General features: G+C 34.0%; 1 protein-coding gene across 1 annotated transcript; it reads left to right on the forward strand.

The window, feature by feature from the left end:
- Nucleotides 1-1,285: 1,285 nt before the first annotated feature.
- On the forward strand, nt 1,286-27,882 carry LOC128672536 (uncharacterized). Its single transcript, XM_053749755.2, has 6 exons — nt 1,286-1,432; nt 11,465-11,554; nt 11,957-12,097; nt 23,329-23,469; nt 25,097-25,156; nt 25,837-27,882. The coding sequence occupies exons 1-6, from the start codon at nt 1,379-1,381 to the stop codon at nt 26,032-26,034; spliced, it is 684 nt and encodes a 227-aa protein (XP_053605730.1). The 5' UTR covers nt 1,286-1,378; the 3' UTR covers nt 26,035-27,882.
- Nucleotides 27,883-27,885: the final 3 nt, after the last annotated feature.

Raw genomic sequence — 27,885 nt, forward strand, 5'->3', positions numbered from 1 at the left:
TTTTCTGATCGGCCCGGGTCTTGGATGTTTATCTATATATGTATTTGTTATAAAATATAGTATCGTTGAGTTAGTATCCCATAACACAAGTCTCGAACTTACTTTGGGGCTAGCTCAATCTGTGTGATTTGTCCTAATATATTTATTTATTTATTTATTTATAAATAAAGATTGGGTGTCGTAATCAATACTTATTCTTCTTTAGGATATATTTTTTTAAAATTATTATTTCTAACAAACTAGGCGTGTAATACATTTTCAATAAAAGAAGCACTGCTTAAATTTTGCACAGAGATTTGTCTATAGTGCCAATATCAGCGTCAACGTTACAAATATTTTCACAAAAAACGTCTAAGCCAAATGTACTAAAATCGTACGATTAGAAACTGGAATTGAATAAGAGATTGAGAACCTTTATATATTTTTCTTTTATCTGAACTGTCATTATCAGACTGCAGAACACGCGATACAAGAATGGCTGGTTTTGTTTGTTCCTTTTTGGAAGGGCCAATTCACGCAGCAACAGCTAGCCAAAATTCCCACAAATCTTGATGTTCATTCTACTAAAGTTAAGTCGTTATCGTGGCTTGTGCCAGTAGATCTTATTGCGTATTGATAAGAGCTACTTTTGAAAAGCAGTTTTGACTTATAATTAGTAGGACAGACGTCCTGAAGTCGAAAAAGAAGGTACAATAAAATTATTATAATCAAACTTATAATTCCTAAAATTAATATATTTAAAAGTAAGTATTTAAAAAAAAAAACTCAGTAATAATAAATGGAGAACGCAAATGGTGAACAGAAACTACATAAAATATACTGTTTGTTTACATACACTTGTATTATACTAGCTGATGCCTGCGACTTCGTTCGCGTGGCCGAGCAATTTTTGATAAGGAGTTAAAATTATTAGAGAAATTTAATTGTACAGACAAATGTAACAATACCTATACATTAGGTGTTCCAGATCTTCAATTTTTATATCTCAACAGAAAATGCTTATCAGGCTGAACAACTTTTGTTAAGGCGTCATTTCAATATTTCCTATAGTTTAGCTGTACCATCATTGTTCTCCATCAGGTTTTCCAGTTTTCAAAATAATTTATATCCTATATGTTGCCCAGGCTTAAAAAGTCTCATTCAAATCCGACCAGTAGTTCCGAAGATTAGCGTGTACAAACAAACAGACAGACATACAGACAGACAGATTTTTTTTTTCAAATTCTTACTCTGTTGCTGACTCTATCGCCTAATTTTATTTTTATGTAAATATACGGGATATAATGTACAGGTATGTTTTTTTTCTGACGTCATACAGATAGCGTGCATCACCTGAACCACCTGAAAGCTGAAGCCACTGCAAGCCAGTCAGTGCAAAATGTTCACGCGCATCTGCGTCGCGTTTCTAGTGGTCTGCGCGGCGGTTGCACAGGTCTGTACACGATTTTTCAATTTAGAATTAATATTCGAACGTTTTGTATTTAGAATCTGAATGTGCGGTATTTAGAATTAATTGTGCGGTGCTCTATTCGAATTTGGAATGGGAGAAGTGATATTCTGTGATTTTTTTTTAAAGCAATGATTTCTTCTGTTAAAACTTGGATCGGTAAAAAGTTTATTTTTTTATTATTATTTGCCAGTATTTTTCTTCTCAATATTCTTTTTTTTAACATTACTCCTTTTGATTGCTGAATTACACATTATATATTTATTAATATAAAAGTAATTAATTTATTATTTATTATAATAAAACTATGATTATTTTCAAGATTATTACTCGGTATTAAAATTTAGGAACATTTGAATATTATGTTTGGTCTATCAGTTTTTAAAACTGAATTTCTAAGTATCATAAATAAATTATGTTTGAAGAAAATTTAAATAGACATTTACATAGGTACTAACATAGTTAAATTTGTATTAGCAAAATGTATAGTTGTCATGCTTATGCAAGAAGACCCTGTTTTTGAATATTCATTTTATGTTAAAAATCCGTGCATTTTGGCTAAGTAACGATTTATTTGATCTAAGATTTTTATATTAGTTATTATAGTGATTTTGTTTTTGTTAGTATTGTAATAATAATCCTTTCTGAGCATATACAGATACCGTACCTCGTCTTTATTCCTAAACGGGTTGACAGAGCCTAGTTGAGAAACTCGAAGGCTACTTTTTAACTAAATCGCGGGTTTATTGATGGAACTGATAAAAAATAGTGACAAATTGTATGGTTGCAACCTTTTACGTTAAGTTTCAACGTTACCATGCTAAGTAATTCTAGTTATCGGATGAGAAGAATCTAGAGTACGAGAAATGAAAAAGTTTTTCTAATACGAACTGGCAAAAATTTTTTTGGTTTATCAGAAGAGCTCATGGAATGATTAGTTGTAATTCTTTCTCCGAGGGGACGCTTTTGCCCAGCAGTGGGACATGTTGTAGCTACTGAAAAAAAAAATCTTTCTCCTTTGTGCATTGACCATCTTTGTGATCCTAAAACTGCAGTCTATAACGATTAATTGGAGATTTATCTTCAAAACATTTTGTTCTCACAAATTTCTATTGGTTTGAAAAATCTGCTCCAGAATATTTCATCACGTAATTATGCTTTCGGTTGCATCAAAAATCAAAATCATTAATCTTTATTTTACATACTTGTAAGCTATTGGTGACTTCCAAAGCTGTGACGACTTTCATCTACAATGACGAGAAAAAGTGGCGCAACAAAATTTCTCCGTAAACTTTTCTTGAAAGACAATTAACAAGAATATGTGTATGTCCTGTCCTGATAGGTGTTTTTCAGAGCGTTACGATCGCCGCGGCCACGCTGTCATTACAATTTTTCAAATTTTAACAAAGACAAGACTAAATTCTACTATCTGACTTTAATAATTAATCTGTACTGCGGTAATGTAAATATGAATGACTAGATGTTGCCCGGGGCTTCGCTCCCGTGGGAATTTTGAGATAAAATATAGCCTATAGCAATCTCGGATAATGTACCTATCTAGTGGTGAAAGAATTTTTGAAATCGGTTCGGTAGTTTCGGAGATTACCCGCCTCAAACATACAAACTCATAAAGTCACAAACTCACAAACGCTTACCTCTTTATAATAATAGTATAGATTGATTTAGGAAATGATTCCTTCCACAAGAAAATGGGCGGATCGTAGTGATAGCTCGGTCCCAGAGGTCGAAACGCTCTGAGAACCACCTATCACATTATGACTGTAGAACCAGACCAGAAATCAGATCCATAAATGTCGTGTTCGACATGAACTCCATTATATGCATTGGCATGCAATTCTTGTAGTCGTGCTTCATATCAGCTGACTCTGTAAAAAACAAATGGGTTAAATAAGCAAGATCTAATTACAGCAATCTTTCTGTGACTTAATCCTTACATGACGACCTCGGTGGCGCAGTGGTAAAGTTCTTGCCACTGAACCGAGAGGTCCCGGTTTCGATCCCAGGTCGGGTCATGATGAGAAATGATCTATTTCTGATTGGCCCGGGTCTTGGATGTTTATTTATATATGTATTTGTTACAAAATATAGTATCCCATAACACAAGTCTCGAACTTACTTTGGGGCTAGCTCAATCTGTGTGATTTGTCCTAATATATTTATTTATTTTATTTATTTACATATTATAAAACAATGTCCACTGTCGCGTCTGTTCGCGATAAACGGATGGATGGATTTTCATGCGGTTTTCATCAATAGATAGTGTGATTCCTGGTGTAGGTTAAAGATTTAGGTATATAATTTATTATGTTTTACACGTGCGAAGCCAGGTCGGGCCGCTAGTATAGTAATAAATATTATAATTAACTACGCTCAACGGCTCACAGTTCGAGTAATATATTTTTCTTTTTAGCGTGTTCTTGATAAATTTTCTACATCAGTGAAACATTATCCACTATGTTGAAAACATAAATTTAAACGTATGTGAATGTGAGTATGTGAAAGTGTTCCACTAAGTATATGAATCTCAAGCATATACTACCCGTAAAAGATGTAGACGTGATTGAAAATTAATTCGGAAACGGATGCGGAGATAGTAAAAAAACACTTTATCAGTAGTAGTGTTAAAACTAAAAACTAAAAACACTTAATCAGGTAGTGTGTTTTCAGCATACCAATGCTGTGTAACGTTTACAGAATAAATTGTCACTTATCTGTTTCTATATACACAGTGACTTCTCACGAGATAAGAATCATTCTTTAAAACGAAGCTCTATAAGATTTTGATATAAATTATGGCATTAGTGCGCGAGTTGGCCAGTCTTCATGTGGGAAATAAATTTACTGACCTTTACTAGTGTTAAAGTCAGCAAGTCCCCGATTTTACCATGTTGCCGGCGAAACGGTGGTGGTGTAATGGTTAAGACGCCCGCCTGTGGATTGAAAGGTCCCAGGTTCGAATATTACTCGTGCCACATGAATTTGTATACCAATGTGACTCGTGTATAATATTATGTAATAATTTTCATCGTCCACCACTTGCTTCCGTTGAAGGAAAACATCGTGAGGAAACCTGCACGCTGATTTGTTGATTATTAACTTGTGTGTGAAATGGCAAACCACTCCATATATAGTGCGAAGAGAAGAGGGTTGTTGTGTGTGTTTCATTCCACATGATGAAGAAAATATAATTATAATAATAAAGTTTTGGACGTGAGTTGAAATTGAAGAAACCACGTTACTATTTTCAATGCATAGTTTAAAAAGTGAAAACATACGAGAAACTGTTCTTGTAAGTACAAATATTTGCTGAACTGTAAAAAAAAATATTCGGCAAAAAAAATAAGTATAATATAGAATGTTAGTCGACCCTTTAACAGGGGCCGTAAATATTAAGGTTGTTTTAATAACCACACATGACCTACATCAGCGTCTGTCGCTGTAATCAGTGTCGTAACACATTAACTTGACATTAATTGATGAATTATGATTCTACATAATAAGATGCGTGGTTATTAGTTTAGTGAGTAAGTTTCGGAACGTGGCTTACATATTTGAGTCTACAAAAATATTTAGAACAACCTTACCTTCATGGATTATACACAAAAACGTACATTATAATGTTACATTTATACAACTAGTTCATTTTCCACAAACTATCTCAATAAAAACCTTATCCTATTGATAAAAAAAATTTCCTGCATAAATAAATAAAATAAATAAATATATTAGGACAAATCACACAGATTGAGCTAGCCCCAAAGTAAGTTCGAGACTTGTGTTATGGGATACTAACTCAACGATACTATATTTTATAAATAGATACATATATAAATAGACATCCAAGACCCGGGCCAATCAGAAAAAGATCATTTTCCATCATGACCCGACCGGGGATCGAACCCGGGACCTCTCGGTTCAGTGGCAAGAACTTTACCGCTGCGCCACCGAGGTCGTCAAATTTATTAAATTTGTTTATTTTTTGCAAACATAATGCTATATACATTATTAACATTTTTAAAAATAGAATTCATCTTTTAATACTTAACTTGGGATGCATATTTAGACATCCAGTGCGATTTTTGGGTATGATTTAAAATTTTAAAATATCTCATCGTGCATGTGATAAAAATATTCCATCTCTATTTCCAATCACAACTTTATTTACCACCACACAGAATGTAATAATAGAACTGCATCACATAAGTCAAATTGCACATGTAACCGCGTCGTAACCGCCCGAAATAAACCGCCGTATGTTTTCATCCAAGGTCGATGTCTCATCACCTACATTGGCTGCATTGGTGACGAGCTGTGTCAATCTATTCTTTGATAAACTAGGCTATTTATAAATCTTGCGATCTGATTTTGTGTTATTTGTGTTATCTTCTGCAACCACATCAAAGACGGTTAAGTCGTTCGTTATTTTCGAGTGTTATTGCTAACGCTGGTGTCAGATTTTATTCAAGTCCCTATTTAAAGGTGCGGTAAATGGTGGTGTAATGGTTTAGACGCCCGCCTGTGGATCGAAAGATCCCAGGTTCGAATCCTACTCGTGCCACATGAGTTTGTATACCAATCTTACTCATGTATGGTAGTTTTCATCGACCACCACTTGCTTCCGGTGAAGGTGACACATCGTGAAGAAACCTATATACCCTTAGATCTTCATAGTCGTATTCCTCATTGCTGAGGGTCGTGGTCATTACGTGGAATGTAACACACACAACAACTTTCTTGGCATTATTAATGAAGTGGTTAGCCATTGCCTTCTCCATTTCACACACAAGTTAATAATCAACCAGTGTGCAGGTTTCCTCACGATGTTTTCCTTCACCGGAAGCAAGTGGTGGTCTATGAAAACAACTCCGCGTTAGTTAGATAGGTATACAAATTCAAGTGACACGAGTAGGATTCGAACTTGGAACTTTTTGACCACAATTGGACGGTCTTGACTACTCGATCATCATCGCTTCACGGTAAATTTAACATCTACATAAATATTGAAACGTAATCAAAATCAGGGCGTAAATCATCAAATCATCAATATATGTTAATTTTCTTGAGGAAGCAATCATTTCCAAAATCAATCATTCACAGAATTGACATCGACCACAGTACAGATTAATGATTTTAAAGTAAAATAGTAAAACTGATTCTTGTCTTTGTTAAAACTTGAAAAATAACATGGACGCGCGGTCGCAGCGGTCGAAACGCTCGGAGATCCACACAACAGATAGACAGGCTCAGATCTAGTATTGATGAGCCGTGTATGCCTTTAGACACGAAGTATGACGTCACAGAATATTGTATGTTTCTCTGCATAAAATAGATTCCAGATCAGTCGTAAACCAGAGACACACATGCTAACTCAAGGTTAATGCGCTGCAGCCATTGCATCAGCTGTGACGTCATTCAGATAATTTTCCTGACGTGAGTTAAGGACACATTTTGTGATAACTTTCACAATGTCCTACGTCAATTGATTTGATGGCAGTCATAGAGAGGCGTTCATGTTTGAAGTCGTTATTGGAAGACGTATACACTATTGTCTATATTATTATTGTTAAAGAGGTAAGCGTTTGTGAGTTTGTATGTTTGAGGCGGATAATCTCCGAAACTACCGAAACGATTTCAAAAATTATTTCAGCATTAGATAGTTACATTATCCAAGATCGCTATAGGCTATATTTTATCTCAAAATTTCCATCTAACCTTGATTCTTACAACGAATTATAATATACTATCTTTTGCCCGCGGCTTCGCCCACGTGATTTCCCACGGTAGGAGTTTTTTTTTGATGAAAAGTACCCATGTCTTTCTCCATACTTCAAACTACGTGTATGCAAAATTTCAAGAAGATTGGTTCAGTAGATAGAGCGTGAAGAGGTAACAAACAAACTTACTTCCGCATTTGTAATATTAGTTAGGATTAGAGTAGTAAGTATGAATGTTTCAGTAAATGAAATCTACACTAATAGTAAGACTACGCTATATGGTTTTAATAGATTTCAAAGTCTCACCAAAATCAAGATTATTATATTATGATGTCTGTCAGTTTAACATTCAGCATTGTGTGTAAATATTGACTACTTGCTACTACAAATATCTCAGCTGAATCCCGCTTCCTGTAAAGTATTTTGAGATTCACTATTCCAAATTAAGCCATACAAATGTCTTGTAGACAAGGAGGCTAGAATTATCCGCTCATATTGTCTCTCTCGTTGTAGCATTTATTCTAGACTAGTAAGAAAAGGATAACAAAAATGACTTCGTTACAAAAATGACAGACTTACTTTTAGAAAATGTAACAAAAAGGAAATAGAAGAGTGCTGTTAAATACGTGGGTTACTATAAATTAATATTAACACATCCCGATTGATAAAAAGGTCTTTAAACAAAACCACCAATTCCTTTAATCCTCCATATCAGCCAGACATCAAGAAAACTTAGGGAAAGGGAATATCTTCAAAGTGCGGCCGTAGGATGAAGGGGAATCCGGTACCGGAGCGTAAATCCCTATGAAAATAAAGTAATTGCATGCTATTAATTAGCTACACGCAATTTATAATAAAGGGATGGTAAATAGATAGGGATAAAATATAGGCGATTTGCTTACATACAATATTTATCCATGATGAGGTTTTTCACATAGAACTATATTTTAACAAAATAACAACTTCTAATAACAAAGAATAAATGTAGCTCTTACCCAAAATATTTGGGGATCCTATAAATAATTACAGATCTATCTTAATAGATAAATAGGTGATTAAAATTTATTTTAATCTTTAGACATTAGAATATAATCAACCAATATTTCAGTTTGACATACAAGACCATGACAAGACATTATCAAGAACAAAATAATAGACAAACAGAATGAAAGAGTTCGGAAATGTCAAAAAAAAATAAAACGTTAAAACATAAAAGTGTTACACCGTTTACTAAAAAATTTTACAGATTACCATTTTTTTTCGAAATTTGGATAACTTCTTCCAAAGGAAAAAATTCAACCCCGATAGGGCAGTCCAAACCGCCTTCAAAGATTTTATTGATTCCCGTCCGAATGGTTTTTTTAGTAAAGGGATCAATGAACTACCTATGAGATGGCAAAAGTGCATAGATAATAATGGTTCTTACTATGATTAAATAAATGTATTATATAAAAAAATATTCGACTTTTGTTCCTCCTATACCAAACGCCAATTTCATATGTAAGGACCATACATATACTAGGTACACATTTTCATTGTCGTCAAGAGAGATCTTATAGCATTTAATGCCTGACAAAAATCCCATGTTACTACTGTAAACCGTTGAGGAGTTCCCTCGTTTGGAGCTGATCCAGTGTGCACCATCAGATCATGCTTATCATATTAATGCATGTTCATGAAAACTGAAGCAACTTGGAAAATTTCAAAACTTTGTAGGACCACTGGAAGTAGGAGAAATTTAACTTGCAAGATTTGATCACAGACAGACAAGCAAATATCGAGACAGGTGAAACTAATGATGAAAGCTTGTAATAAAAACAATATGATAATTTACAAAAGACAGTGCGAAGTGGAGAGGAAAAAGTAGGACGCTCATATGAGAGAGAGAGAGAGAGAGAGAGAGAGAGATGTGATAAGTTGTGAGCGAAAAAGTGATCGTAATATATTATACAAGGTATTCAAAACAAGTCCAATCCGTTACTAGAACTAAAAATAATTTATTGCGTAACCAATTTCTAAACTCCATGACATCATAACGTTCAGTGCGTTCAGAAATACATAAATTGTACACAGAGCGGAAGAATTTTATGCTTCCTTTGTGACATCGTTCCACGTTTGCCTATGGCTATTCTTGTAGAAACCTTCGTGCTAAGGGAATAAAAATATTGCGGCCAAGTACATCATAACATCCTGGAATTACCATCGCTCTTAGTTTATTGTGTTTATAATCATGTCTGATTGTTCTTTACTCTATAATTAATATTAAAACTAGGTCATTTTTTTTCTAAATAGATAGTAATATTTTAAATTTAGAATGAAAATAGTTGAATATTTTGAGTATAATACTTTAAAAACCTCGCTACACAATAAATTTTTGACGAGTTTTTTTTTTTTTAATTGTGAATATTTCAAAAACGATCTAAACTATTTTGTCGCCCCACGAGCTTAAAAATTCTATTGACAGATCATACATACCTTTTAAGTTTTATCAAAATCAGACCAACGGTTCGAAAGTAGGTAATCGCGTTACAAACATACATACAAAAAATGTATTTTTGCCCCAAGTCGAATTGTGTAGACAACTAAGAGAATTAAAAAAATGTTCACTATTAAGGAATTAATAGGCTTCAACACATGTTCCGCACAAATATTGCAAATATGAGTCATGAACTGTTTGGGTTGGCAAGGTCGTTGCAAGAGGTGAATGAGGTGATAATGGCATGCAAGTTATTTTGCCATGAATGATAAGACAAACAGATAAGCTTATCTCCTGTATTAAGGACGAACTTGTTTACAAAATATTTCGTATGAGTTATTAATATTTATGTCTTCGGGTCAATTTTGGTATTACTGTAAATTTTAATATTAAGTATTCATTATTACTATCAAAAACGACCATATAAATAATTATTTTTGACATTAAGAGAAACATATCCGACAGGATCATAATCTTTATATCCCATCATCGCGTCTTGCTTATATCGTAAATCATGTCATTAGGCGACTTGAATAAAATCTGACCAGTGTTAGCAAAACACGTCGATATGATGAAGAATCGTACCTTAAAGCAGAGTAACGGCGGGTCTATTAGAACTATCGCTGTGTTTTTAGAAATTTAAAATAAAGCACATTTTCACACTATCCTTAGTGTGAAAGTGTGCTAAACTATATAAATCCATAAAAATACATTAAAACGATAAGATACAAATTTCAATCAAAACACAACAAATTGGTTGTTGTGTCAATATTGATAATGAATAAAAATGACAATCGTATCTTTTTAAAAGGCCCAGAATTATATTGGCCAGTATTTTAACGTCTTTTTATACAATCACAGTGTTTTTAAATAAACGCGTCTTCTTATATTTTTTGTAGATTTTATTACAAACATTTTCGGTTGAAAATAACTCATTGCGTGGTAGTCTAAGCTGACATCGTAAAGTTACGCCCATTTTCTTTACAACCGTCACAAAGGTGAAGTTTACGCCGGACCCCAGTTGGACTATTTGTAAATCTAGTCTTTAATTAGCGCTAAACTTTACGACGCTCGCCTCACGAATCAGAACAGTTATGACAGGTTTAAATGTTCTAATGTCACGAACAAATAAATATATCATATTATACGATCAAGGTTTATTAAATGTGCTGCATAAAACCTATACTGTCAACGGAATACCTTATAAGAATGTTGATGAAAAGGGTGCAGTGAATATATTTGTTGCGCCGCTTCTTCTCCGCCTTAATTTTTAACATCAGTAGTGATGTAGGTAGATGTATATCAATTGAATACAATACAAATCTGAGAAAAGAACCGAATCTTTCTGTAATACTTATAGATCTCACTCTCCCAAACATAATTATTATTCTCTCTCTATCATCTGAGCGTGCTCTATATATACCGGCCGTGATAACGTGTATATTTTCTGTGAGTTTATTAGTGACCGAATGCCTGACGTCAACCTTAGGAATGCCGCTGTTGCCTATCAGTTGTCATAGTTTTTTTCCCTTAGTCATATGACATCCAAGAAAGATTGTGTAGTGGTCCTTACTTTTTACTTCTCTCGAGGACTATTTTATATAGCTTATCTAGGCTCTTTCTGCGTGAGGAGTCTGCTGATAGATGTTGTTATTCGAACCAGCCCAACTCAAGAACAAGAAGTGTACGCAGGCTTTACTAATGGTACCTGGATTGCCCAGGACCTCATATATTGCAATGCGGGTGTCACACACCGCTCATTGCCGTCTCATCGTTATTATTGATAGATCAATTATTCATTCCCAGGACTCGGTCTGGGTGGATGTGGAGCCGAACACAGAAGACCCTGGGGATCCGGAGTGGCAGAACACAGATGAACTGGCGTCAGAATTGAAGGTCCGTTTTGTCATCATTATCGTCACCTGCAACTGCCTGTGACCCACACTGCAAAGGTCTCCTTCCGTCTACAGCAACCTTATCTGTACTTGGCCATTCATATCCATCTGTTGCTAGTAATTTCCTTTACACCGTCAACCCGTCATCTGTTTACTTACTTTTTCCTAATTCACCACCGGAGCTAACGTTCATACCACGGGAGTAACTTTGAGTGACAGTACTTTTTCCAAGATAAAATATCCTATGTTCTTTTTAATATTACTAACCGTTAAGCGTCGGAGCCGAGTTCTCTTTCCTACTTTTTCTCCACTTCCCATGATCGTCGGCATACCTAGTTGTTAGACCATTAGACGAATATAATCTAAGCATAAATTCTATTACAAATTATACCTTTTTATCCAGCTAGCCAATGAAAAGGCACTGTTGTTATACACTGAGTACTCAGCGAAGACAGCTTCAAGTCTACGACACTTCCTCGAAGAGATCAATGGTTTTGGCAACCGGACCTTAGCTGTACTGGACACTGGAGCTGTGGATAATGCTGTAAGTTTATTTTCTATGCACTTTTCGGCTTGATATCTGTATTCAGTTTAGTGTCATTGGAAGCCTGGAAGAAATAGTACATAGCGAAAAGACATAATTTTGTGGATTTTCTTTTTCTGTATCAATAATAACATGCAATAATTTTATTGTATACTATTGAGGTACTTGAATCTCGTAAATATGGCACATAATATAATAATCTGCTAATTGCAATATGCTCCTTGACCTTAGGTATAGGTGACGGGTGACGGCCCAACAGGTTCGTTTACACTTTGTTACGTATTAATGACAATATTATTGTCTTCTTCTTATAATAATATTCCTCATGGCTGGGTGTCGCGGCCATTATGTGGATGCTGGCTGATCATACGGGGCCTATCCTCAGACTGTCCCAACTAATTTGCTTTTTTATACTAATGCACTTTTATCTCTCAGTGAGATGAGTGCTGTGGTGCTAACTGACGAAACTAGGTTTTAGGTCCCATACTTCGCGAGTTGTTAGCTAATGACACTGCCATATGGAGTGAAAGCACTAATTAACAAACATTGGCGTTTGTTGGTGACTTGTCCGGTCTTAAAATTATTTTAAAATAATTTTACAAAAGTTCACAACTTCATACAATTATAAACATAGACTAGTGCATATGTAATTGACTTATGACATTATTACGTACGTTTTGTACATTTAGCTTTTTATTTATATATTCTTTTTGTGTGACAATTTTCAAAAAAAATATTGGATATACAACTTTTATTTGATTTATTCATTCAAGTTTTGACATTTTTAATAATGACGTAAATGTTTCCTCCTAATTTTTAATATATGTATAAGACCTATATTTGTTAATTGACGTCCTTGGAGAAAAGGCTGCGGTGAAGTTTGTTGCGCCGCTTCTTCTTCACCTGCGCGTTGGAAGCCGGCAGTAGGCTTAGTTTAAGTAATTTTTTGACGTCAATAAGTGATGTATTTCATCCTAAATTGAATAAAGAATTTTGAATTTTAATTGGGTATGATTTGGGTAGTCAAATTGGCTAGAGTAGTTGTTGGTCGCTAGCAAGAGGCTATGAACAAAGAGTTCGCTGAACTTGGCGTTTTCGACATACATTGGCTTTTCCTTGTGGTAATAACAAACAGTTCGCAATATATGTTAATTTGCGACGGTATCTGCGTTGTAAATGAAATTTATTGGAGACTGGCGGCCCGCCCCGGCTTTGCTCGGGTAAAACTTTAGTAGAAAAATAGCGTATATGTTACTCCTGAACGTTTCTTTTATCTTGCCTAGTTGTTTTTGAGTTTATTCATTACAAACAAAAATACAAATATTTTCTCTTTATTAATATTATTACTATATTATAGTATAAATGGTATGTATGAGCAAAAAGTCAACAAGTATCATCAACTACAGCTTGTCCGATATTTTGAATGAATGAATAAAATGTTAATTTAGCACTAAAATTGTTATTGCTTGCGTGATTTAATGAATAGTAGAGGCCATAAAGTTATTTAATGGAATCATTTACCATTCGTGAAACTTTAATATTTCTATAATAAATTATTTATTTGAATTCCTAGGTCAAGGAAAACCTATACAAACATTTCTATTCCTATATAATTTTCATCATACAAACTTTTATTTGATGTGACTATTTATATATAATATAAGAGTCTAGCCCCGACAGTCTCGTAGCGTCAAAGTAGCGTGTTGCGTCTCCGTTGTTATCCAAAGATTTTGACATTGTCGAATCTTCATACAATTTCTGCGTTGTCCATTGACGGACACCGAAACAACGGAGGACGACTAAGCAATCGGGTTTGGCTCTGACACACCTATCACTACAATATCACAAAACAAAGTCGCTTCCCGCTGTCTGTCTGTATGCTTAGATCTTTAAAACTACACAAGCACCTCAAGTCTTTATTAACTGATAAATGTTATTATACTTTAAATGATTTCTTTAATGATAGACTCGGATAGAATTTAGGGCTAGTATACATTATAATTCTTTTTTGTTTTGGATTTGTAGTGGATAGCAAGCTCCTCTTTATTTATTTATATTTGCATACCTATATTCGGTAAAACGTGTAGGTCTAATTCATTTGACATCAATTTGTCTATTTGTACTCATGTTTTTGGCAAATAAATGCTTTCTTTATTTCTTTCTTCCTTTCTTTCTTTCACAACGGATTTTGATGCGATTTTTTAAAATAGACATAGTGATTAAAGACGAAGGTTTAAATGTAAACGTATTGCAACCATGCGAAGCAGGGAGAAGTCGCTAGTAATACAATATAGTCCAATATATCTATAGGAACACAAATAGGGGTAGAAACAGCGTCTCAACTCATACATTTTATTTCGTACAAAAAGAAAAAAAAATCTCCGGCAAGACGTATAATGAACAGATGACGTTTCGAAAATCTGTCCAACTTTCTAAATCCATTGTTTCCGAGCTATTCGGACCAAACAAATAATAATGAATAAGATAATTTTCAGCCGACTGTGTTCTTGCATTTATTTATTTATGCAAAATTATGTAAGATGACAGGAATGCGGCAATAGTCTATTGTAAACCAAAATAAAAGTGATGTCACATTGCTTTCATAAGGTTTTGATCGTGTTGAGAAGATACATGTTTATTTGTCTGTTCGCGATAAACTCAAAAACTCCACGGATTTTCATGGGGTTTTTACCAATATAAATGTGATTCCTGACGAAGTTTTAGGTGTATAATTTGTGATGTTTTTACACGAGTGTAGCCGGGACAGGTCGCTAGTTAATGTTTACACATAGCAACAATGCAATCTTTGCAACAAACAGCATTAGCGAATCGAAATTCCATAAGCTCCGACAATGCAGTATTATGCACTCGAATTGCAGCTTATAGACTGCATTAGTGCATCTGCAATAGATTACTGTGGCACAAAATAAAGAGAATGCGGAAGAGTTACACCATTGGATCTTTATGTACTCGGATAACTAGAATCAAAAATCAAAATCATTTATTCAGAAATAATTAGGCCTTCACAGGCACTTTTTCACGTCATATTCTAAATTAAATGATGTTTACCAAAGCTACAAACTACTAGCATTTCGGAACGACCACTGCTGAGAAGAAATGCCGAAAGAAACTCATTCAAACAGTGTTGGTCCCTATTATGCCAGAAGGGCTGACCATTACTACATCTACATCATTACTAGGATTTTTCAATCAAAAACAACTAAATAACATAATTTAATTAATTCACTAACAAGTAACAAAACAATCATAAAATCAATAGAAACAGATTCGCTCGTTTTTATTTATTTTACGCTTATCAACTCAATAAAATACAAATAGATTGATTAAAGCTGTGATAAGTATAGAACATGACGTGTCGAGTCACCAGATCTTGGCAGAGCGGGGCATTCCCATAACGCTGGCTTGATGTTGTCAACGACTATATATGTGATTCAACAACTTAACTGTATGTGTGCCGAAGGCAGCACTCTCCCTTCGGCACCCGGTTTCTTCCTGAGCCGTAGAGCGTTGGAGCTCATTTTCTTCTCTGACGTAGAGAAGAAAATGAGCTCCAACGCTCTATGGCTTGGGAAGAAACCGGAATACCTACTTAGTTTAGATACATGTGGTTCCTTTTGATACGAGTCATAATATTGTTCAATCTTTTATTTGTTTTAAATTAGTGAATGAATTAATTCCCAACGGGCAAGTCTTGACGATTAAGTTGACTCATTAGATATGTAAACCGATCGTTCCATAAGCATTTTAATTTTAAATTGTATACCAGTGATGTGATTAAATTGTATAATATAGAAAACGGCTCCTTATTCTATTTTAAATAAATAAAATAAATAAATATATTAGGACAAATCACACAGATTGAGCTAGCCCCAAAGTAAGTTCGAGACTTGTGTTATGGGATACTAACTCAACGATACTATATTTTTATAACATATACATATATAGATAAACATCCAAGAACCGGGCCAATCAGAAAAAGATCATTTTCCATCATGACCCGACCGGGGATCGAACCCGGGACCTCTCGGTTCAGTGGCAAGAACTTTACCACTGCGCCACCGAGGTCGTCAATTTTAGTTGTTTAATAGACTAGTCCATAGAGAATTTCTACTAAGCGTTGCTTTCTGTACTTGTCTATAAGTTGCGCTCGCGGTATGCATGCAACCTAGATCCGAATGAAGCTTTTACTGAGGGTACCTAACGGGGCTTGAATCGTGGGCTGAGAGGTGAACTCGTGTTTCGGTTGTTTACACTGAAGATAGCCAGAGATGCTGTGATACCCGGAACTGTTGCGGATTCTGTAAATTTGATTTTAAATTCCAATGGATTCGGGTTACTACAGATAACAGGCTTGCTTAGGGAGTTGCTGACATTCTTTGAGATTCAATATTTATTATTGTTGACAAAAAAATATTACAAATTGGTTTAATGTGCTGTGTCTAATAGATCTTATTTGAGGATGTTTAGATTACATGCGGTTTTGATACAAAAAACTGTTGCGATTTCCAATTCAAAATATTTCAAGCGCATTCGATTTTCGAAAACAATTCTTATAAATTTGAGAGGTCGACTCATACTGTTTTATATTTATATTATAGATTAATAATAATGAATAGTTTGTAGTTTTTAGAGGAACTACTATATAATATAAAAATTAACGTGAAAACGTGCCTGTGGGGGTCTAATTCCTGATTAAATAACTCAACTTGACTATAACAAATTTAAAAAAAAATGTAGGTATATCTAATTTCTCCTAAACTATTCTGGCAATGTATTTCATTGATGATGCAACTACTATCGTCTTCATCGTTATCAAAGCAAGTCAAGGTGCAGCGCAAGGTATGTTCGTCATATTGCTGATGGGTGACCAATATTATAGGTTTATCCGGGACCCCAAAAAGCAATTAGGCTAGATTATGGCAGTTTATAATAAACAATAATTTGTTATTGATTAGATATGTTAGTCTTTTAAAGTGTTATTAAATAGTTTTTTGTAATAATTTTTGAATAAATACTTATTTTATTTAACAATTATACATTAGTTCTTTGTGATTTCATTTTGCGATTTCTAAAATTTGCTATATTGGATTTTGTCACTACTCTAAAAGACGAATAAATATGAGTTATTTCTTTATCTATATAAGTATATATATAAAACTCTTGCATTACTGAGTGACTGACTTACTGATTGATTGATTGACTGACATATAAAAAGCTACAAATTGGTAAACATACTCTTCCTCATTTTTCTTAAAGAATGACCGAGATTTTATTATGAAATTCACGCGGGCGAAGTTTCGAAGCTAGTTTTCTTATAAACCTAGAAGTAATTTATTGCAAAAATAAAAATATTTATATTTATATCGCGGACATAAAAATACCTTTATTTTTCTTTCTGACTTTCACTATCCTAAATAAAACAAAGAAATGGTCATCCTACACCCGACTTATCAAATTGGCAATAGATCAGCGTCGGCGCACGCCAATATTAAAACTGTCAGACAGACGGACACACAAACGATTGCTTGCTGTAAACATTGATAGAACTAATGCATCCTAATGCATCTGTCTAAACTTAAACATGTATTTAAAAAATGTGTTTCGGCTGTGAAAGAAATATTTTTATAGCATATATTCTAAAAGTCAACCGAGAAAAAGGATTAACTGGGTATTTTTCTCATCGGCAATGGACTAAAGACCTATCACTGTTTTAATAACTGTATTGTACTAATTAGAAAGAAAGAAAAAAAAATGTTTATTTGATACTAGTTTTTGCGGCCCCGCCCGCGTTATTTCCAAAACGGCAGCTGTTCTTTTTCCCGGATGAAAGGTACCCTATGTCCTTCTCCGTACTTTAAACTCAAGAAGATTGGTTGAGTAGATTGAATGTGAAGGGGTAACAAACAAACTTACTTTCGCATTTATAATATTAGTTAAGATTAGATTAACCATTGTACTTACATAGTACACAAATACATCACTAATAGTTGCTAGAGTTACCAAAATCGCTAATGTACAAAAATGGTCTTCGCTCATCATAATGTGGTCGCGTGAACAACGACGCTGGTCTTCCGCGGATTCTAAAGGTATTAGATAAGAACTATAATAAAAACACAGAAATAAAATACTTACCTAAATATTTTTTTTGCAATTATCAAAGCTACACAATTCGGAACGACCACCGCTGCCAAAAGAAACTAATTTAACTATTTTGATATATAATTTCTATGGCTGGTTTCCAATTCCGATCAGCTCCAAATCATATTTAACTTAATAGTTAATTATCATTCATTTACATAAAGTCTGTGGGCTTGCGTTGTCAATTTTCATATTTCCCACGGAATGAATGTTAATTCTAATAAAGATTAACGAAAGTTGTGTTGGAAAATACAAACATTTTTTTCACTGTACAACTCCAGTTTTAACAACACACTTTCTTCGACTGTAAAGATAATATTTTCCTTTGATTTTCTAAATTGTAGATCATACAGTTGTTTACAAATTCCAGTAGTAATTTTGTCGAGCAGACTATTTCTACAAAAGTTGCCATGCTTCAATGGCTCCAGATGACGTCATTACATAAAAATCTACTATTTACAAAAGCCATTTCGCGAACACATGTTCTCTAACTAGGCCGGAGTGTGGCCTTCCAATATTATGTTAAGAGGATGTATTTAATACGATGTGGACAGGTCATATCTTGCTGTTTTCTGTCATCAATTTTCAGTATCCATTTATATGTCGACATAACATTTCAATTGATTTGCTTGCGTACGTGATTTATAAATATATGGTATTGTAACAATTTTTTCACCTGTTTTTTAAAATCTGATGCGTGTCGTATTGTTTAGGTATGCACAGTTTTATCGGAATTTTCAAATGTAATTATAAGAATTAAATAAAATATTCGTTGAAATTTTATAAATTTGTGTTAAATGCAATGATAGAAGGAAAGTTTTTCTGAAATTAAATTTTTTATCGTTAAATGTAAAATCTAAAATTATTGTTAGAAAATATTTTTGGATTGTAAATATTCCACGATAATTAAAGATCTTTACCAGCGGCAAACAGCGAGCATATTGTCTTAAGAATAAAAGAACACACACGGCATAATTGTATCGTTAAATTTATGCACACTGCAAGGCTGCATCCTAGTTTATTGTAGAGTTATAGGTTATGGCTTGCAGTCTTTGAAACTCAAGTTTATGTCGGGACGGAAGTAGGTAATGTTGTATGAATACACGCGAGGTCAAGGAATATTGCATTGTTATGATCGTTTTTAATGTCAGTAATATGTTCTTCAGATAGATAGATAGAAAACACATTTATTTGTAAAACAACAACACAACGCGACGACCTCGGTGGTGCAGTGGTAAGGTTCTTGCCACTGAACCGAGAGGTCCCAGGTTCGATCCCCGATCGGGTCACGATGGAAAATGATCTTTTTCTGATTGGCCCGGGTCTTGGATGTTTATCTATATATGTATTTGTTATAAAATATAGTATCGTTGAGTTAGTATCCCATAACACAAGTCTGGGGCTAGCTCAATCTGTGTGATTTGTCCTAATATATTTATTTATTTATTTATTTAACGCACAATCAGACTAAAAACATAAAATAAAACACAGTATTCACATATCACAATTGAGCAAGTGTAATGTGTTGCAGCAATACAAAAAGGCCCATCTCAGTACACATATCACCCAGAGGGGCGATACACTGATTTTCAGATGAGACCTGGATCAGTGTGCGAACGGTGTGTGTGTGTATATTAACAGTGAAGAATGAGATATATAACTACGATTGATATATTACTTATACAATAAACATTATAAATAAAGAAAAATAAAATACAATTTAGGTAAATTAGTAAAGAATGCAGATAATTTGAATTTAATTTATTTAAATTAAACGTAGCCAGTATTTAAATTGTTTTTAAACACCAGTTAACTTTTGTAGTAGTTGAGAACGTTATAAATGTTCATTACGTGTTCCGTAATAATATCCGAATTAATGTAGGTTTAAGAAAAATATATTGTTAAATAAATAAACTGTAGCAACTTTCTATCGGACACAGATCTAAATTGGGATTTGTGAAAATTTATAAAAGACTAGCGACCCGCCCCGGCTTCCCACGGGTGCAATATTAAGATATTAAGCATGTTATATACATATAAACCTTCCTCTCAAGTCACTAGTATCTATTTTGAAAAAGCCGCATCTGAATCCTTTGCGTAGGTTGTACTAAAGATCTAAGCATACAATATAGGGATAGACAGACAACGGAAAGCGAGTTTATTTTATATTACCTTATTAATAATAACTAGACCTCGCGAACACATTTTTTTTTACTAAAATTTCAATGTTTCAAAAACGACTGAACAGGTTTTTATGCCCCATGAACTTAAAAATTTACATACCTTTTGAATTTCATCAAAATCAGACCAACAACGGTTCGAAAGTGGTCGCGTTACAAACATACATACATACACACAAAAATGTATTTTTGCACCAACTTGGTTTGTAGTAAATGCGTACTTATGTTCAGCAGTGGATATATTGTTACTGATGTGTCACCACATAACATGTTTCGATAGGCATCTTCCTGTGTGTGACTTCATAGAAGAAATATCCGGAAAGTACCTATAGATAATGCACAGTGCATTATAAATATAAAATATTTACTTTCACGATAATCCTAGGAAAGTATTGATTCATCGTACAAACAATGACTGTCTGTCACTGCATATATTTGCACTGTTAGTGACCCAGTTGTAAATTAATATTACGCAATGTTATACCAATACGCAATGTTAAATTAAAATAGACAAATGCTGTATTTGCAAACCAAATAAAGGAGATAGCAAGATTAATGTCGTACACGGAGGTCAAAACAATGGCTAAGGATAGAAAGAGATGGAAGGAACTCCACCGACGAAGAACGACGTTATTAAATGATGTTGATGTTCCTGAATTTGCAAAAATATAGGCCTACTTAAATAATGATTTGTTTCATGCTAAATAAGGTATTATTTCTATGGCGTAAGGTTCCGGGATTGGACCACTACGAAGCGACACATAATTATATAGCCTTGTCGACTGATAGGCAACAACAGCACCGTGAAGGAAGGTTGACGTTAGACAAGCGATCGGTACTAAAATCACACCCGAATCATAAAAATTCAGAAAGTTTACTTTATATGTTACTAATAATACCCAAACGAGAAAAAGACGATTCGATAAACGTCAAGAAATTGTAGTCTTTTTTGTTAATATCTGTTTACGTGTTATATGTATAGCGATAGAATATATTTCTATAACATGCGTCGATATTTTTGCAAACCTTGGCAATGGCAGTATCTGCGCCATCATTACGGGGCCGCTACATCAGCGTTTTACAAGTTATGTAGCGATTATATCTATGTGAATTTTATAAAGGTAAAAGTGCGTTTTGTCTTTCTATCGCGTCAATACGCGAGCATTGGTTTTTGGTGTGGAGATACTACCTAACACTGCTAAGACTGTGGCTATAGTGAAGTACTGGTCACATTTTTATCGCCTAAGTAGATACGTTATGAAGAGATTATTTTCATATTTTTCCGATCTGTTTTATTTCATTCAACGCAAAATCCAATAATTTATTTTCAAATACATGATCATTCACCGCACACACACCGCTTCCGCTTCGTTTTCATAATTATATTATATAAATTAAGAACATGACTTCATATTTAATGGAGCAAATTTATTAAATGTGTTCACCGATTACAAATTTAATATATTTTTTAAAAGCTTTGTCCACAAACATACTTAAAAGGTATTGAATATTACATAAAATTATAGGGTTATTTTAATAATTATTTAGTTTCGTGGCCACTCACCTATGAACTCATTTTCAATCGCCGACAATTTTTATCAATGGCCTTCCAATATTATGTCAGATATGCTATCTTGAGACTGAAAGAGTTATTTTAATATTGGACGATAATTTCAGTCAAGTTTCTGTTAAATGAATGGAAGTTATAACATAATTCGGTCTTTTAGTATGAAGGCGGGTCCGCTGCGGCATGTTTTGAACAGAACATTTGTTCGAAACCATAAATTACAACAATAAAATTATGTTTTTGAAAAATGTTCAGTTCGGCTTAATTATCAGATTTCAATTGAATGTAAAAAGTAGTACCTACTTACTCTAATTTTAAATTGCCGAAAACTTCCAAAATCATTGCTAACTAAATTCCACATTAAAAAAAAATAAAAAAAAAAAAAATTATTTATCTCCACCAATCTTTCTAGAACAGTGTTCCTAAATATAATTAATACAAGTATTAATATGAATACAAAATAAGATTGTGAGACACTGGTGTCTGAACTTAGCAGAGCCTGTATCTCAGAAGACCAGCCGCTCCCCACTGGGAGAAGGACAACTAACACTTGTCTACATATTTATCATATTTGTTATTATTATGAATTAAATCTAAGTTTCATACAAAATTATGTAAATAAATATAACCTATGTACAGTAAATACTGAATATAGATTTAAAAAAATCATGCCCCTATACGGGTTATTCCCGGAGTATTCCATTCTATACCTTTTCAGATATAAAATATTCTTATCCTTTCACATTATCGCGATATACGCAAAAATTAATATACAGATTGTCATGCAGTTTCCATCAATAGTTAGCGTTATTCCTGAAAAAGATTATATTATTATGTTTTTACCCGAGCGAAGTTTTAACACAACAAATTGAAAGAAAACAAGTACTAAAATCGGGAACGTGCTTCGTTATAATATATTTTTTATACTATCAAGCAGGCAAACAGACGACCTCGGTGGCGCAGTGGTAAAGTTCTTGCTTCTGAACCGTGAGGTCCCGGGTTCGAACCCCGGTCGGGTCATGATGGAAAATGATCTTTTTCTGATTGGCCCGGGTCTTGGATGTTTATCTATATATGTATTTGTTATATAATATAGTATCGTTGAGTTAGTATCCCATAACACAAGTCTCGAACTTACTTTGGGACTAGCTCAATCTGTGTGATTTGTCCTTATATATTAAAAAAAAAAAGGTATTCGGCCCATCTGATTGTAAGTGGTCACCATAACCTATCAACGCCTGCAACAGGAGTTTGATTTGTGGCCTAAGATACAGTTACCCAGTAATGTTATAGATGCTGATTTTGTTTTTTTAATCAATTTCCAGCCTGAATCCTGTCGGACTGACCTGCTGCAGAGTCTCTACGTGGTCGAGACGAATGCCCGTCGGGCGGCCATCTTCAGCGCTGAAAACCACCACAAATTTCTGCTTGGGCACATGATCGTGTTCAGAATGCATCTCAATAAGGTAAAGTATAGTAAACCTGAGTTGCAGAAGATGGAGGTCAGTGGAGAGAGACAGGTTTATCATTTGAAAGAAAAGAATCTTATAAGAAATCACCTTCTTCTTCTTCACCCACGTATATTTCCCGCGGAGGCAGTTATTTTTCCAACTGAATACCTGCCTTTTTCCGTCATGCAAACCTGTTTTAACACATACAGAAAAGTACAAAAGATTAATTAAATATGTGTGTGTTGCTTTGTTATATATCTTCGAAAATGATATCTAAATTACAGTAGATCATGGAATTAGTAGGTACCCGTACGAAGTACTTACTAAACCATAAAATAAATAATAAATAAATATATTAGGACAAATCACACAGATTGAGCTAGCCCCAAAGTAAGTTCTAGAGTTGTGTTATGGGATACTAACTCAACGATACTATATTTTATAACAAATACATATATAGATAAACATCCAAGACCCGGGCCAATCAGAAAAAGATCATTTTCCATCATGACTCGACCGAAGATCGAACCCGGGACCTCTCGGCTCAGTGGCAAGAACTTTACCACTGCGCCACTGAGGTCGTCAAACCATGCAGTAGATATGTACAATTTTTCGTTCATTCCCAAATATACCTACCTAAGCATAGATTTAGGAGCGGCCTTTTGGTCGTAACATACCATTACCCGCTGTTTACATTAAAATCTGTCATCGTGCCAGACACAGAACAGTACCGATCATTACAGTATATTAGAGTTAATTTATTAGAAATTAGATATAGCTTGTTAATGAGCAACAGCTTTTGTTTGATGTTCATTACCAATTTATTGCTTTGAAAGAGACTTTATTTCATTCGGAAACCGGCGTGAAGGATTATTTCTATTTACTTTCAATAAAGATTTTTTGAAACCTTAAATTATTTTAGTTGAAGCGTAAAAAAAATCTGAATATTGTTTATCACACCAAATGTTTCTCCAAAGGATTGAAATCCTTAGGATAAAAGCAATGGCTAAAGTCACTTTGGATCAGTCTATGTAGAAACATAGGCTGATCGAAAGTGACTCAAGTCAGTGTTATTCATACCATAAAAACAAGATTTTTACTTCTTGATCTTGACGACCTCTCTAGCCTAATAGTCATCATCGGGACATACGAGTACACGCGGTCCCGGTTTCGACCAAATTCTTTATTTAATTTAGGATAATATTACATCACTTTTTGACTTTTTGACGACCTCGGTGGCGCAGTGGTAAAGTGCTTGCATCTGAACCGAGAGGTCCCGGGTTCGATCCCCGGTCGGGCCATGATGGAAAATGATCTTTTTCTGATTAGCCCGAGTCTTGGATGTTTATCTATGTATGTATATGTTATAAAATATAGTATCGTTGAGTTAGTATCCCATAACACAAGTCTCGAACTTACTTTGGGGTTAGCTCAATCTGTGTGATTTGTCCTAATATATTTATTTATTATATATTTATTTATTTACTTATCGCTCCCCGGTCAGGTCAAGATGGAAAACGATTTTTTTCCAAACTGATCCGTGTCTTGGAGGTCGATTTACGTATATGTTATGTGTTATAAGTCAATCTGTATGATTTGTCCTTATATATTTATTTAAATGATGTTTATCATTATTTTTCAGAGCGAAGACTTCATAAAAAAATGTGACAAAGCAGTCAATACCTGCGGTGCTGCGTGCGATGTGAGTAAAATAAATCAAATTCAAATCATTTATTCAGAAATTAGACCTTCACAGGCACTTTTTCTCGTCAATTTTTATATTTATAGTTATTTCTCACAAGCTACAAACTACTGGAAAAGAAATAGAATTTGGATAATGCCTGATTTTCTCTCTTATTAGGAGCGCATTCCCAGTCGCTTCCTGAGATATTAACGTACGAAGAGATTGAGTTAACATATAGATAGTATTCCCAAAGAAGGAAGATTAAAGCAGAATCAAAATCAGACGCAAAATTATAGCAGAATCTTCATAATTTAAGTATTTATGTTTTACCAGCGGCGCGTTCCGGCTTCGCTCGGGTAAAAACATAATAAATTATCCCCTCAACCTTCAGTACTCACTCTATCTATTGGTGAAAACCGCATAAAAATCCGTGCAATAGTTTTTGAGTTTATCGTGAACATATATACAGAAAGAGGCGGTAGAGGACTTTGTTTTATAATGTGTAAGGATAATGAGATTGATAATGAATTTGTATTGCTAGCGACCGTCCATACACATACATAGACATTACTCCTAAAGCTAGCATAGATAAACGGCCAATAATATCATCGGAAACGCTCTGATGAAAAAATCTAATATCTATTTCTAAATACTTCTTGTGCGAAGCAGTTGACAAATTCCTACCTTTTGTTTTCCAGAAAATTCCTCGAGTCCAACGCTGGAGGAGGTATGCAGCCAATGAACTGCATCGGTTCCTCGACGACCTCCAGCACTCCCGTAGGTCCTACATGGACCTGCTCGTCCATTCCCGGAAGAAACTCAAACATCTGAGGAAGCAGGCGTCCAGGGAGGCTGAAAAAGCTGTGGGGGACTTCAAATCCTGCTTGCGGAAATGATACTCTATGATGAATGGTATGATATGCCACAAAATAATACAAGATTGGTTGAAAAGAGAAAGAATTTAATTTAAAATATTGCTATTTTACGATGTAATTTTATTATTAGTTATTAGTGAATTTTGTGCCAAGTACTTGATGATTTTTCTGTGCCTCTTGCGTGTGGCAATGAACTAAGGGCACGGAACTATGGCAAAACATCGTGATTTTATAAATTGACGTGTATATATATCGCTAGGTTGTAATCTGCTGGTGAAAAGCAATTTATAAATTGACGAAAATTTAAGCATAGTTATCGACATATTATATTGGTATTATAGTTAAAAATAACAGTGCCGTGCCATAGAGTATGATTAGTCGTAGTGGAGGCAATGATTTTTCGAATAATGAAAACATAAAATATTGAAAACGAAAGTACGAAAAAGAAAATCCAAACTTGTGTTCAAAATGAATGAATATGTTTTGTAAATATTATAATTGGTTCTTGATTGGTTTACGTTTAATGGATCTAAGTAGTACTTTTGATAAAAATATATTTTAAATAAATAAATGGCCATAATATAGGTTTAGAATATTGACATGCAAGTAACTGTTGTATAATTAAGATTTATTTTATTAATATTGGCATGCAATCATGACGTTTATAATACAAGTAACTATGAATCGCGAAGTGCTAAATTAAATTTCGCATAAACTAGGACATTCTAGTACAAAAATATGCAAGACACGTTTCATAAATGCATATCTATTATATTTACTGAAACATTTGGACATGTCATGTAATATTTCATATTTTGTAAATAAAAATCTCTCAGGTATGTTTTTAGAAACATTATAATTTAATTTTTGATTCAATTTATAGCCAGAGATTGTAAATGAACGTGTATACAACAATTAGATAAAAAAAAATTAAATGTATGGTTAAGTAAACAATGTTATTACGTATTTAAAAAAAATATATAAATCTTTATAAATATAGATTTTGGATATTTACACATTTTTATGATCGAAGTATTTTCCTACAATTTTAATGGTGTAAGTGGTTTGATGTTCTAATTTATTTTTTATATAAAATGTTACCTTTGTATCAGCTCTTATTGAGGTTCACTGTGATAGATAAGAAAAGTGATATCGACTTATTTCTATTATTTGTAAGCGCGAACTGAAAAATATAGAAAAATACCTACAACTACCATTTCTTGTATCAACAAAGGGCTTAGCTCCCGTGGGAATTTCGGGATAAAAACACACTATGTGTTATTACAGGATATGTATATTCTACCCGTGTACCAGATTTCATAACAACATACACACAATACATCCTCAGAAACTTGCGCATTTAATTAGAATACACACATAAATTTTAATAAAAAAAAGACTAGATAATTAATAATGGCTAAAAAATCTTATTAACTGACAGTTAAAACTATAAAAAAAAATTTCATCATGAAATTCAAATCTGTGGATCCGATATGCATAAGACAGACTTGAAGCGCGGCCAATAGGCTCAGTCGTACTCCACTGTTTTAATATCCGTCGACGGCAATGCAGAAATTCTATGGATATTCAGAAATGATATAGTTAGGTATACCTCATTGTCAAAACCTATGACAAACAACTTCATGATCAAATGTACTACTTCGATGCAACGTATTAATTGGACCTGCTGGCCAATTCTGCTATTTGTTAACCGAAACAGATCGGCTCCGTTTCGCCTTGGTTACAGTTGTAATGTCAAACGGTATTCCAGTAACTTTAAGTTGATAGCTGAAGCGCAAATGAAACGGAAGCGGTTGGTTATAGAGTCGCTTAGGAAAGGGTTACGGTGTTGCAACTCAAAAAAAAAAACAG

The sequence above is a fragment of the Plodia interpunctella genome, chromosome 9 (assembly GCF_027563975.2).
Source record: "Plodia interpunctella isolate USDA-ARS_2022_Savannah chromosome 9, ilPloInte3.2, whole genome shotgun sequence".
Lineage (NCBI taxonomy): Eukaryota > Metazoa > Arthropoda > Insecta > Lepidoptera > Pyralidae > Plodia > Plodia interpunctella.